Source organism: Corvus brachyrhynchos, unplaced genomic scaffold, assembly GCF_000691975.1.
Source record: "Corvus brachyrhynchos isolate BGI_N302 unplaced genomic scaffold, ASM69197v1 scaffold523, whole genome shotgun sequence".
In the NCBI taxonomy this organism is placed as follows: Eukaryota; Metazoa; Chordata; class Aves; order Passeriformes; family Corvidae; genus Corvus; species Corvus brachyrhynchos.
Window position 1 is genome coordinate 364495 of NW_008237265.1, and position 15060 is coordinate 379554.

The 15060-nt window shown below is 44.1% G+C and overlaps 1 protein-coding gene across 3 annotated transcripts in view; it reads left to right on the forward strand.

Annotated features, from left to right (window-relative positions):
* The window catches only part of PTHLH (parathyroid hormone like hormone), a 12775-nt gene extending 1637 nt beyond the window's left edge, over positions 1 to 11138 (forward strand). The window contains exons 1-4 of one of the 3 annotated variants that reach the window (XM_017730539.1): positions 7 to 128; positions 1129 to 1251; positions 6739 to 7161; positions 10645 to 11138. In XM_017730539.1, coding sequence (XP_017586028.1) covers positions 1151 to 1251; positions 6739 to 7161; positions 10645 to 10654 — 534 coding nt within the window. In that variant the 5' untranslated portion in view covers positions 7 to 128; positions 1129 to 1150 and the 3' untranslated portion in view covers positions 10655 to 11138. The other 2 variants (XM_017730538.1, XM_008630811.2) reach the window with 2 other exon arrangements.
* The last annotated feature ends 3922 nt before the right edge of the window (positions 11139 to 15060 follow it).

Genomic DNA, 15060 nt, shown 5'->3' on the forward strand with positions numbered 1-15060 from the left:
GAAAGGCGGCAGCAGTCCCGGGCAGGGCTTTGGGGCTTGAGCTAAAAAGTGCCCCCACCGATGGGAGGAATTCCCGCGGCAGGGGAGGCGCGGACCCGGGGGTAAACACAAAAAGGGAGAGCTGGAAGGTGAGCGAGAGAGGAGTCCGGCTGCAGAAGATGCGGAGAGCTTGGCCGGAATCCTTGGGGTCCGCTGAGTGCATGTGCTGCGGGGTGTTTCCCTTTCTTCGCTCCTTTTTGATTGCGGGCCCGGGAAGCGCCGATTCCCAGTCTCCGTTTTGGCTGTGGGTATCCCGCCCGGGCTCTCGCTCTCTCCGCACATGTTCCTAGGGCGCCATCTCTTTGCAAAACCCTCCGTCCTCCCGCAGGTCTCCCAAAGGCTGCTCCGGAGCGCGTGAACATCGCAGGCTGCAGACCAGTCCAACCTGCCGAGCCAAGCATGCTTCCCAGCCCCTGAGCCTCCCGGGGTTACCGCTCCTCCCAGACCTCTCGGGCTCCCCAGACAGGCAGCGACCTTTGCTTGTCTCTCCTTGTCACTGCTTCTCTCTCTCCTTGTCAATGTTGGGGACCAAAACTTTCCGGCAGCTGGAGAAGTGAACCTGACCCTTTTTTTTGCGGAGGTATACTGAAAGACAGATGTGGAGATGCATCCCCCCTCCCGCCTCAGTCTGTGTGTGTGTTTGTGTGTCCGCGCGTGTGTTTACAGAGAAGTGAGCAGCTGAGCTGACTTTTGGGAATCTTTCTGTATCTGCAGAGAGGCTTCTGCTGTAACATAAAGCCCTGAGACAGTGGCTTAGCGGACTGGAACTGAACAGGGCTCAGGGAACTCCCTGGACCCCGCTCTAACCCCGTTCAAATGAGAGCTGGATGCTTTTTGAACTAATATCGAGAGAGAACTTGCCTGCGGGCAGCGAGAGACAGAGAGAGGGAGGGAGGGGAAGAGGGAGGGAGGGAGAGGCAGACAGCAAGGAAGGGAGAGAGACAGAGCGAAGTTTGGAAGGAGTGAGCCGAGAGCTCAGAAAGTTTGTTTTTCCTTCAGAGCCTCGGAGCTGCGAGAGCCGCAGCGGGGACTCCTTGAGAACGGCGCTGGCGCATCTGTCCCTCGGGACTGACCTCCCTTTCCTTGCAGGTTTTAAGCCCCGGAGGATACAATGTTCGCTAAACTCTTCCAGCAGTGGAGTTTCGCAGTGTTCCTGGTGAGTTATTCCGTCCCCTCCTACGGGAGATCAGTAGAAGGGATCAGCCGCCGACTGTGAGTTTCTCTTTTTCTTTTTTTCTTTCCCTTTATTGTCCCTCGCTGCGGCGGCGGGGCGGGTGGGGAGGGAGGCAGCCCGGGACGCTCCGGCTCTGCGCGGGGCCGCTCCGGGTTACCTGCCCCAGGTGCTCACCGGCGGTGCCTGAGAGCCGGGAAGAGGCATTTGGGACAGGGAAAGGGCGCTTTGCAGCTGTCTGACCTTAAAAAGTTTTGGGGGAGGAGATGAGAAACATGAGGGGCTTCTCTTCCGACGCAGCTGGGTGATTGTTGTGCTGCTGCCCGGGACCCCCGTAGGGAGCATCCTGGTTTGTCCGAATGCTGTGTGTTACATTAAACAGCATACACTTCCTCGGCTCTGGCGTGGAGCCAATATTGATAAGGGTAGGGGAAACATGCAGAAGCGAGGGCCATCATGACACTGAAGTACCGAACAATTTCTTTGGATTTCTACCACTTCAAGGAAAAAAAATCCAAAGGGAGTCCAGTATATTACTTAGAGGCAGAGGCATATTTTTTGATAAATGATAGTGTAACTTAAGACAGTCTGTTCAGGAAATGACCTTTTTGCTCCTTCCAAAATAATCAGCCTGGTTTATACTAATACCCGTACGCAAAGTGCAGGAGAAGCCTCTGAGCTGATGCAGGAGCAGCTGCCTCACACATCTAACTTGTTGGCTTTCTCTGGACTTGCATCAGATTTTCTAAGGAAGAAACACCTCAGTCATACTGGGGAGGGCTGTATTGTTATTCAGTTCCAAAGGAAGTTGGAGAAAAAGTGCTGGAAAATCCGATCACGACTTACAGGGAAACATGACACAGCAAACAATTTCAGATGGGTTTCCTTGTAAATGTTTTATTACATACATAAGGACAAGATCTCCAAATAGCACTTCCTCTGCCATTTAAGCAACACAGAGAATAATAACAGTAACAATAATAAGAATAAGAAGAAGAAGAAGAAGAAGAATAAAAAACCCCAAACACCCAAAAGAAAAAAAAACATACCCCAGGTGAAGTGACTTCAGACACACCTAAAGTTTGGCACCAGGCAGAGAGCTATTACAAATCTCCTACAGCAAATTGTGTAGAACATGTTATTGCTGATAATGTTACAGTGTATTCTTCTCAGTCCATTAACGTTTAACTGTTTTGTACTCCTGCAAGCTGTTCTTGGGCTATTTCTTTCTTTTGGGACCATTTTATACAGAGGAATCAAACTTCAGTTTCAAAAATAAATTAAAAAAGAAAATAATTGTAGTGCAGTTAAATGCTGTTATTTTCTTGGCTAGGAAACTCTGAACTGGATCTAAGCCAAATTTGGTTGTTAAATAAAAATTAGATTTGCAAAGAAATACTCTTTCTCTTTTTGAAGCCAGTGTAGTTCTAACACTTGTTTTTAAAGGTCAGGATTAGAGGTCTTCCCAACATCCCCATTCTGTCCTGACAGGGGGGAAGAAGAGTGTGAGCTACCCAGTGAAAGCTCATTTCTCAGCTCCCTCTTTGCTCTGGCATGTAAAACACACACAAGAAAGCAGTCAGCTGTCAGTTAGTGGCATTTTCGTAGTTTTGTTTGTGGGCACAGCACAAACACAGACACCACACTCAAACATGTGTCGTGTTTTAATATCACCACAGACCATTCCTAGAGTTAATGGTTAATAACTCACTTAGGCTTCGAGTTGATTTTTTTTTTTTTTCCAGTCAAAAGCTTAAACCAGTAATGGATGAAACTACTGAAGCACATTATCATAGACATGCAAAAGTAATCAAAATTGCATAGGCCTGGTTCTACAGACTTTGCTGAAGCAAATCTCCCATGGAAAGCAATAGCAAATTGTCCCAAGAAAAGATTTCCAGACATGTTATTTTTTATAGGAGTGCTTTAGCTGCTAAAGAACTTCTGAGAAACTCAGTAATGCCTCAAAATGAAGTTACATATTTTTATCATCATCTCCAGACATCAGAGCATCATGTCCCTAGATCTGTTCAAAATATTTTTCCTAACCCTGTGATAGGTTGAGCAGATTTCCCTCCCTTTGGAGTCAGTGGCAAGGGCACTCAGACTTGCAAAATCCAGAGAGCTGACTGAATCCTCCTCAGTTATTTTGCTGAATTTAGGATCAGACCCAACATGAACAGTCAAGGATAATAACAGCTAAATAAGAGCAGCTCTCTGAGATAGAAAGTGGTAGCTTGAAGAATGTTGCCTTTTAGAAACGCTAGATATCTCAAGAAAAAAAAAAAAAGGAGGAATGTGCCTGAAAAGAGCAGCTTATCTGGAAGTATGTGAAGTCAGGATAGTCGCAAGTCAGGGATTTCTGGTGCTTTCCCCATGATGAGACACCCAGTCTCATGTGTACACAGTGTACTTGGATCCAGTAATTAGTTTGCATGCTCTGGTCAAGTACAAACCATCAACATCCCACTCTCACAGTGCCCACCACAGGTAAGCTTAGCATTTACTGCTCTTGGTTTGAGTACAGACTCCTTTCCCTTGATGAGAGGTGCATTTTATAGAAGGGTGGAAGGGACCTCTAGTGGGTCATCTTAACCCTAACAGCCTAATATTTTTTTGCATATCATAGCCAATATGTGAATGCAATCATTCCAGCCTCCATTGCCTTCCTACTCTGAGTGTGTGGGTGAGATGTTGTTGATATCTCCATTATGAAGCACTTCTTACATCAGTCTTCTTGGGCAAGTCTTTCTCCATGATTTACAAACATAGGAGTTGTTTGAATAACTGAAGCAGAAGGAAGCAGAAGGTCAAAGAGATATGTATCTACCACATCTTTGTTTCAAGGAGATTTTTGATCTAGAGCATACAAAGGAAGCTAGTAGGCAAAATATAATCCTTAAGTCTGGCTGAGTAATAAAAGTCATGTGAAATGTAACACTACGTAATGTTATACAATCTGGAATAGCAGAATGTTATTTGGAGCCAGACTTGATGCTAAATATCATACAGACATTTAAAGAGAAACCCACCCTCTTTGGCACACCAAGCCCTCACACGTCAATGCCTGCATTATTTTGGAAATGCATACTCACTCAAGATGTAGATCTTGTAATGCTCTCTGACTGCCTTGTGTGTACTGGAACGAAATGTTTAGGTTTCAGCTCTGTAAAATGGAATAGGTTTTCAGTCAAGAGGACTTTAATAACAGGCTTTGGAGAGTCAAGATTTTGTCACAGTGGGGAAATTGACCAAATACACATTAGAGGATTAAGGCTGCTTTAGGTTGTCTGTTGCAGAAGGAATTCTCTTTGGTAGTTCACAGGAGGCAGTAGGAAAGCTTTGCTCATCACATGAGATACTGGTTTAGACTCCCTAAAGCACGGAGATTTCATACACTTTCTATGAACTAGAAGAGTGAAAGCAGAACTGAATTTCCCATGAAAATTCCTGAGAAAATAGACTACTGAAGCTCGGAATGTAACCTGAGTCACACTGGACAGCCTGACAGGCAGCACAGAGGCAGTCACCCAGAGCAGCCCAGGGTGCTGGTTTTATTGGCCTATTTGTCAATCAGACTGACCCTAATGAGAAGGGTGTTGGAGATGGCTCTTGGTCCAAAAAATTCTTCTGGGGGAGATCATGAGCTTGTGTTAATGGTCACAGCTGCGCTGAAGAGAAAGACACGATATGGGATCATCTTAGGATTATCACATTGCATTTTTGCTCAGGCACATTTAGTAGAGGTGCATAAAATATTTGCCCTAAAGACTGAAGTCATGCAAAACTGATTTTGGGACATTTAAAACACAGACAATATTTGATTACATGTGTTCTCACAAACCTCAGTATATGTAGAGCTGATTTTGAGCAAGATTTTGAAAGTCATCTTCCAGTCTCATTGTGAAACGAGGGAAAGCTGCTGTTTGAATTTTGCACTGAGTAATAGACATGTAGTATCACTTAAATCCATCACTTGAACCCAATACTCAAAAAGTACAGCCCTACAAAGACAAAAAGTGAAGGGGATGCTCTTAAGCCAATTCTACTTGAAGTTGCCAATTTCCAATAGCTCCAATAGTTGATCAAGTCATAAATCTAAAGGGTTTGGCTGAAGGGACCGAGAAAGAGAAACTGCAGAACACTCCCAAACATTTTGCATTTTGAAACCTGGTAACATAGCAGGGGAATGAGGGACGGGATGGAAGGAAGGAATATTCACTCACAGTGATGTGTCTTCTTCCAGTTCACCCACATGCAGAAACCACTTCTTACCCAGCTAATTGACCAAATGATTATCGGACAGGCAAGGCAGTGAATGGAATTTCTTTGGCCAGTAAGAACCCAGTCACATGCCATACCCTGATGCAAGAGGAGAGATTCCATAGCCAAACTCTGCCTGCTGGAGTAGAGCAATTGGAAGGATAAACTGTATTAGTGCATTCATGGGAACATAGCTAAAATCCCAGCCTGTGCTCTGTCTGTGCTTCACAGCACAGCTGTGCATCTACTCCACTTCAAGGAAAAGGCATGTATTTTCTCACAGTTATTTATGATCCAGGTGCCATTTGTATCTTCTTTCCTCAGATGTTTAATACATTCCTTGCCAATACAACATCTCTGAAAGACAGATAGCTACTCATCTCCCAGTTCCTCGAAAACAAGACAGAGCTCAGTGTACCAAAAGGTCAGGATGAACCCTGGAAAAACCACTCCAACAAACCAGGATGCTCTTGAAGAAGATCCAGTGAAGAGGGTTAGCACAAAACTCAAACAGCACAGCAGACAAGAAATTTGGCCCCAAAAGTTCACACTTAAAGCAATACTAGGAAAGCATCTAAAACCATAATTACACACAAGTGACCAAGCAGTAAATCCACAGGAGTGGCTGAGGCTCATCTCTGCTGATGCTCAGGCTGCCTCCATGGGTAGCTCATTATGAACTGAAGTGCCTGTGTTTTAGGCACCCAAATTCAAAATTTTTTCCCTTATGCTCCTGCAATTGCACTTATTTAAATGTAGGAATAAAAGACACTTTTATGTGCTTGTTTATGTTTTTGAAGTACATGACTGATATCACTAGAAAATCACTAGAATGATGCTGTATAAACACTGCTTCCAGCTCCAGCAGAAGTATTGGGTTTTCCTCTCTTGCTGCGTTATCTGACCCTTGAGTTTTCCTATCTCTGACAACTGCCTTCCTGCTCTTACTGCCTCAAGTGTGATATATTAAGAGTCTTAATGCTTTCCTAGAGCAGAGCAGTGACTAATCCAGCTCCAGGTCCAGTGGTGTGTGATCAGTCAGCTGAGAATTATCACCTGCTTAGGTCTTTCCCTTCTCTGCTGGGAGCAGCTACTCTGAGGAAGAAGCAGGACTTGCTCCAGCAGTCTGACTTCACTGGATATCTCCAAGACTGGTACACAGTCACTGTGGCCACCGCAACCAGAGAAGAGAGGAGCTCTGCCAAGCACTGGGCAATAACCAAATCCTAAACATTTTTTCTCTCTCCTCTCTTCTTTTCCTTTAGCAAACGGGCTGTATCAGAGCACCAGCTATTGCATGACAAGGGCAAGTCAATCCAAGACTTACGAAGAAGAATATTCCTTCAAAATTTGATCGAAGGTGTCAACACTGCAGAGATCCGTGCAACGTCAGAGGTGTCACCTAACCCTAAACCTGCTACCAACACGAAGAACTACCCTGTCCGGTTTGGCAGTGAAGATGAGGGTAGATACTTAACTCAGGAGACAAACAAATCACAGACCTACAAGGAGCAGCCCCTGAAGGTGTCAGGGAAGAAAAAGAAAGCAAAGCCTGGAAAACGTAAGGAACAAGAGAAGAAAAAGAGGCGAACCCGCTCAGCTTGGCTAAATTCCGGCATGTATGGAGACATCGTGACCGAGAGCCCACTCCTGGACATCTCTGTTACTACACATAATCACACTTTAAGGTAATTCTGCTATGTTCTTTTGGGGAGCATGCCACGTAGTTACTGAAATTGTTATCCCTCGGTGTGAGAGGCCAAGGCCTCACCCAAACTGGGAGTAAAAGCAGATCTTTGTACTCATGACTGGGCAGTGGCTTTTCAAGCACAGTCTCAAGGTGCTCTCTGCAGGTAAGCGCCCCTTCCACTTTGCACTGGGGACAAAGCCTTTCTTTCCTAAGAGACACAATTCACGTAAACAACTTATGGCCAAAATCTGCTTCCTGAAGCTGAGTAGTAAGTGAAGGTATTTCTGCAAAAAGGAAACACATCACAGCCACTAAAATTTCCTTTCCTGCTTTAACCATAGTGTATCTCACATCACATCTTGGTCCCATGCTTGGGCCTCAGCAGATTGAAAGCTTTGACTTTTATTTAAGGCTTTGCATCTATAAAATGGTGAAGTTTTCTTTCCTTCCTCTCAACACCTCCCCTTTTTGGCAACTTTCCTACCCTTACTTTACAGTTTTTCATTTTACTGTTTAACCTTAGGGGAGAACACGGAAAAATTCTCTCTCAGTAATATCTGCAAACAAGGCAGACCAACCTTTCACCGTAAAATTTTCCCTGCCATTAGAACTTTTAATACAGCTCCATCCTTTTGCCAGCTCATGAAACAATTATGTTGCTACTTAAAAATGTTTAGCATTGGCCTTGGAGAGGGATATGCCTCCCTCATGCATGACAGTGAAGGGTTTTTAGGGCAGTAGCCTGGAGACATCAGCTTAGGTGTCCCAAGTGACTCATCCCCTTGCAGTCAGCTTTCATGGAAATCTGAACACTTGCAGACAAAGCCAAGGACTCCACTTCTCAGTTCTCCTTGAATGTTTGCATTTTACCAGCAAAACCCGCACCCTTTTCTCTCCTCCTCCCCTTTACCTTGGCAGAACAGACATAGGACAAGTGCCACTTGCTCACAGTAAATCCCTTGGAAAGAGACACCAGCTGTGGGATTTACTAAAATGCAGCCTGAGGTTAGGCTCTACAGGCCACAGTTTGCAATGTGCTCCATCACCTCAGCTTGTGCTGGCATCTACAGGAGTTACCAACACCTGGGGCTGGGCACTCAGACCATAAACCAGGGTGTCCCAGACCATAAACCAGTGCATCCCAGACCAAAACCATCTGGAATGGCTGTAGTAGGTAGGAGGGAAGTAAGAGACACTGGTTTGTCTCAGCACCTTAGCAAAGGCAGCCTTCAGGATTCTGCTCAGGAGGTGCCTATGTTTCAACAGATGTCAAGGGACTGCATTGGCCAGTAAGTAACACCTGTCTTGAGCACAAAGAAATCTAGAATGTGAGGAAAAAACATCCTAGGGCATTTCAACTGTTATTTCTTTTTCTTGCTATGCTGTCTTTGGTGTCTATCTAATGGGATATATAAAAGAGCTGCAGGTACAACCCTGCTGATTTTTGCAGTTCAGCCTTTCTGTTTGAAGTGTGGCTGAATGGCTGAAGGCTCTCAGCTTTACTGAGGAGTCCGACATCCAAGTGCAGCATTTCTCACAGATTCCTAAAGAGAACTTGTATTTTAGATCCTCAACTGGAGATGATTTAACAAAGACAATCCATTAAAAAAGGAAAATGGAATTCCTCCTTCACAAGTACAGAGAACATGTTTGTTTAGCCCTAACAAACTTCTAGTACATGAGTTTTTAGTTATCCCAGTTGGCTGGCAAAAGATGTAAACTTTAAGCATGATTTTCACTGTATCCCTGTGCTTCTTTTCTGCTCTACATGCCAGATTAAAATCTTCATGCCAATTCTCTCTGATCAATTGTGAAAACAAAATTTTCGGTTCAGGTCAGAAAAAAATAGGCAAAAATAATGTCACCTTTAGATGTTTTGACTTGCTACAAGGAGTATCTCATGAAACGAGCCAAACTTTCAAAACCTGGGACCAAATCACTGAACACAGCTTGCGAATTATCATTAGTACAGAGCCCATTGTCCAGATGTGGCTTAGCTTAAACTTTAAAACAAAGCCTAAAATCCAGACCAAATTGAAAATATTAGAAACAGGCCTGAGTAGTGCAGACACACACACATGCACAGCCATGCTGTATGAATTATGTGCCATTGTTATACCTGTTGGAATATATCCTGAAATGGACCCTAATATTGTTGTTAATTATTAAGAAGCTTCATGCTAGCATTTCCATTCCAGGCACTTTAAAAGTTATTTCTCATGGACATTCCAGCTATATTCCCACTTTAATTAAGTTGCTCTTACCTAATTTCCTAAAAGACCTTTCAAATGAGTAAACTCGCTAATGAATGGAGCCTCCCTTTCAATGTGCACGTTAAGAAAACCCTCTTAAACTCGCCAGGACCTGAGTTTTGTTGTGCCTCACACCCACACACTTTTGCCATGTGGAATAGTACCCCCAGCTCTGGTGATCAGTCCAGCAGCAGAGAGAATCCCACTCCATCCTATAGCTCCACATTCCACCCTTAGGTGCTTCCCAAGGAACCGCTAAATAAATGTGCTGTTCACAGGGACAGAAGGGGAAATAGCCCAACCCTTCAGCATTTCCTGCAGCACCTCTGAGCAACTTCATATTGCAGGATAAGGAATACACTGACAGGTGGGAGCAGGCTCTGCTTTGTTCTCATGGGGAGAGAACTCCCTTAGAAAACTCCCAGATCTCAGGACTGGGTGCAGCTGATTGCTTCAGCCTGGGCTGAATGCAGCAGGAGCTGGAGGATAACAGGACAGGATGGTTGCTTTCTTTCAGGACCAAGCTCTCTGGCTCCCAAAGGGAAAGTTTCAGGATTAGAGCCTTTTCACTCAGTCAAGCACTCAGGGAGATGCTATCAAGGGTCTGCTCACTCCAAGACCTGAGCAGCCTTTAGGCACAGACGCCACAGAAATATATAGCCCCTTTTCTAAGGGGTGGTCTATCAGTTGGAAAAAGAGACCAAATAAGCCCCTTGGCACTGTTTTAACCGGAACATGGCATCACACCCCAGCAGTGAACACACCATCACCATTGCATTAACAAGGGCTTCCTTTTCCATGCCTCCAAAACTAATTCAGCTTTTCTCCAACTGTGTTTTTCTCTTTGGTAGCACTCGACATTTTTATCATAGCATGATGCAATTCTTCTGCCTGTAGCACTCAGGAATCTTCTTGCATAAGGCTCTAAATAAAACTAAAGTCCCTTTCCATTCCTCTGAGGGTAGAGTACAGTGCAATGGATGGCCTCAGTGTGTGACAAACTGATGGTCATCACACTGCTGGAGGAGTTGCATTGAGAAAAACGTAACAGAGGTCTTGAATAGATATCTAAAACTGTGACATGGTCAAACAGCCCCTGTTATTGCAAATGGTTACTAGCAAGGCACACCTGTTACAGTCTGTGGCACACTTGCTATTGATTTTATGTTCACACATTTGAAGCAAAAATTAATTAATTTTTCTGTTCTGTCGTTTCGTTTTCTTTGCAGGAGGCGCTGACATTTTCAGCAAGAGATTTTTGGAAGACATATTGCAGTATTCTGTAATAGTGAACATATGGGAAGTATTAAAATATTTATTACCTGTAAATATTGTAAATGCTCAGAATAAAACCTTTTCCCCCCATTGCTCTCTGAAACTGCACATTTTGTTATTGTGAATTTTCCTTTTTTTTTTTTTTTTGGCTAAGGCTAAGACAATTATTATTGTCACATTTACCATAATTTATTTTGTTGACTGGTGTATTTATTTTGTGAACGTATCTTGGTGCTGCTGACTTTCTATATTTTTTGTAACATAATGCACTTTAGATATACATATTGAGTACATTGGTAACTGACATAAAATGTTCCTGGTTTGTGGTTGATTTCAGTGAATGCCTACATACAATTGTTCAAACTGATTTTCCTTTGTGCATGTATAATAGCAGTATTTTAAAATTTGTAAAGAATGTCTAATAAAATATAATCTAATTAAATCATGACTCAGAAGGAAAAATGTGTTCTTTAGGAATTTCAAGAGCAGAAACACTATTTTTTTTATTTACTACATTTGAAAAGCGTTTTAAATTTTATGTGTTTACATTGGTCTAAACTCCCACATTTTCACATTAGCTTTTACTTAAAAATCACTCAGAACATATTTTGTTCCAGTGCTGTATTTCAAGTCACTCAGTTGCTGAACAACCCAGGGGTAAAAAAAGTCACAGAGCTCAGACCCCACTGCAGGGGAAGCAGATGCCCAACCTCCCCAGGCCCCACTCCTGCAGGGGCTGAACCACTGCACTCTCCAAATTGGAGTGTGAAAAGCAGCCCCAGGGGATGCACCACGTCCTCCGCTCTTGGAAGGTGCTCGCAGGTCACACCCGCAGCCCTGCTCAAGCCCAGACAGATGGTCGGTGTCCTGGGCTCCTGACACCTCTGCTCCGAGATGCAAATGGCCACAACACGAGTAGAGCCTCATTTCTTCATGCTTTTGTGTGTGGGGGGGCAAAGCCTGTTTCCTGGGGGAATATACAAAGGGAAGAAAAACTGCAAACTGCACCGGCGGACACATCACGAGGTGCTCTTGCATTGCTGGAATAACTTTTCCCCTCTCCCAGCATAAAGATGCTTCACACATCTCTGTTTCCAAAACCATCTGCATTAATCCTGCTTCTGCCTCATCTGTAGATGAGACCAGCTAAGAGAGAGACCCCCTTCAAAACTTCATGCCCAGTGGCTGAAGAAAATATGAGAAAAAAATTATGATCTATCACTTTTTCTTTCTTCTTATCCCATTCACGTGCAAATCACAGCAGCTGCTGTGGGGGCAACCAGAATAAAGGGGATTGTTTCACAGAGATATCTGAACTTCGCAAAATCCAACTGAATTTCCTCTGCCCCACTCCTTTAACACCAGCAACATCAGAAAAATGCAAGCATGGAAAAATAAATTACAAATCCTGGGAATTTTAAGACAGTTCTTGTAATTGTTGCTCTGTTCTGTAGTTGCCAAACTTTTCTTTTTTATTCTTCTTTCCTTTTTTTTAAGTGCCATCTTTTTCCATTGCCAAAGTACAGCCATCACGTAATATAAACCAGATGTATTTCTGCTCCCTACCCAATCTAGCAGAAAACTACCTCCAAGAAAGTACTAAAAACAGGAAAACTTGAGAAAAAATTACCCATCCTTCCCAACCTACTTCTCTGAAGTGTGAAATTCAACGCTTCATTATGTCCAGTTAATTGCAACAGCCACAAAGCACGTGCATGCTGTTTCCTTTTCAGATGAAAAATATTATACATGATGAAGCATAGCACTAAGGAAAAAAGGCATGGTTTCTGCACATTTTCGACTTGGCCTCCTTGCACATCCTGCCTATTTATAGTATCCAGCTAATGCTCGGATTTATACAACTGAAGTTAACTGCAATATATTCAGAAGACAATTTTGTATCTCAGGATTACCAACATATCCCAGCTGGAACTAAAACTGAAAGCTCTGGTGGGCAGAGGCAATTTATCTTCATCAGAAAGGATGAGCCTTGGCAGACAGGGGCCCAAAGAGCATAAACCAAACCAAACACCCAAATGCTTAACCTTGGCTCCACAGAACTGGCCTCCTTAAGAGGAAAACTGATTTTGAAGTGTCTCTGGTCTCCCCTGTATCCTTCACTGTCTGTTAAGGACTTGTAATTTTTTTCCTAGTTTCCTATAGGTAAAATCTGCAATTGTAGAGAGTTTAAGCAAAAGTCCTGTTTTTCTGAAAGACCTTTGCACAGGCCTTACAAAAGCTCTCTGTGGATCCTGTGCTTCACAGACTCTGGTTTGAAAGTTGCTGCTGCAGACTCCACAAGCTGAATGCAAGCTTTTTTGAGCTCTCAGCTTTGCAGGAAAATAAATCCTGAAGATCTTTATTTCTGAGATAAACTGGAGCAGCTTTACCTTTCTTGTGGTGGTGGGTAAAATCTCCCAGAGATTTCGGTTTCCCAGACAGTTCAACCCTAAAGGTTTAACTAGTCTCAAAGACCCCTGCAGCGGTCAGGACTTAGGAATCAGGACTTCTCCTGGTATTTTCTGATGTCCATGACACCAAATGTTGGAGGAGAAAAGAAATGGTGCTTGAACTTCAATATTTCATGTTTCACTGAAATATGACCTCTAGGAAGGCCGCACTTTTGCATTCATGTCCTTTTAGCTCTGTTTCTCTTGGTCTCCCTATTCCCAGCTAATCCCAGACCTCACCTCACCCACAGCACCTTCCTTCACCAGTCTCTTGTTTCAGCAAGTCCTTTCTCCACATCCTGCCTCACAGCCACTGATCTTGTGTTTCTCCAAGCCCTTCATCCTAGCTTTGCTGCTGGTGGGTGGTGCTCTCCCCTCAGCATCCCCACCAGCTTCCTCCTGCTCTCTGCCCACCTCCTGGCAGGAAAAGCAGCCAGAACAGAGTGGGACAGCTTCCTCCTCACTTTGCTTTACACCACCCTATCCCAGTGCCTTTTCCCAAGCTCCTGGATAAGCAGGAGCTGTGAGGAAAGTCATCCTTTGCCTTCATCATCTCCGAGCATGAGCCTGCTCAGACAGCAGGGTCTGCACTCCTGGAGGGTGGTGAGATGTGCACAGAAAGTCCACTCATGCACAGGAGCTGAACCATAATGAAGGCTTTTCCTGATAAAGGAGATTTCTTTAAATAACTGTGATTTTTCAGAGTGTTAAAACATGCCCAGATGTTCTTCAAGGTGATAAAAGAGCATTAACAATGCAGAGGATGCACTTCCAAATCTCCATTTTTTCCTCTGTGAGCCATAGAGGTGCTAGGGCTTCTCAGAAGAAATTCCAGAAGATTTTTACTATGGGCAATACAATTGTTTTTCCTTGGTTTACATTTAAAAATGCTATGACTACTTTGGCTGAAATCTTCTGAAAGGCAGCTCACAAAGTTTCAGCTTGAGAGGTCAAACACGAGTCAGAATCAAAGAAATGAGGCCAGAGTGTCACACCAGGAGACACTGGCCACCCTCAGAAGTGTCCTGAACAGCAGTCCTGCCTCCCCGATCCAATCAGCACAGTCAGAAACGTTGTTCCTGCCCAAGACCTCCGAGGGGAACACAGATTTGGCACCCCACTGCTGTTCTGGTTTTACAGCAGTCACCGTGTTTACTACAGGACTTAAAAGTGGTTAAGAGACATCAAATGATGACAGCTCTTCCCAGCAGCTCCCCTGTGCTGGACCTCCATCACAGACCTTTCCAGGCTCCGTGCACTTGGCACGGGGAGCTCACCCAACAGTAGAGCTCCACTCACAGAGTTTGTTTCGTGGTCCTTTGTAAATACAGACATTCATCTGGCCTTCAAGACACACAAAAAACAACCAGCACAGTTTATGCCTCTCCTCTGGAATGGCTCTGTGCTCTCAAGGAAGGCATTTCAGGCACAGGAACTGCTTGGCTTGGTTTGAAGCATTCCCCACCCCAACCTGTGGACGGCACTATCCCAACACAATGCAGCCACAGTGCAGCGATCATGCGTGTTCACTTACGAGTAAGTGTCCTTGATCTGCTGAGCCACCACAGAGAACTTGGCTTTCTTGCAGTAATTCAGAAAGGAGGGGAATGCTGGCTGGATTTAGTTACAGCCTTTGAGAGTTTGAAACATTTTGTTGTTCAGTCATAATTTACTGCAGAGAAAAAGGGCTATGATAGTTTCTGTGGAGTCTGAGGGGCTTTATTTATTTACAAAATAGATCCTACCAGAGGAAGCACAAGCTACCTTTTAGGCACCACAACATGATACCTGCCAAAATAAAATGGGAACCATCAGCATGAGGAGTTCGGTCATGTGAGCAACAAAATCATTAAAAAGTACATTTTGTCCTCTACTGAAACCACCACTGGTTTCTGCTAAAACATTCAAGAACAAAGCAGG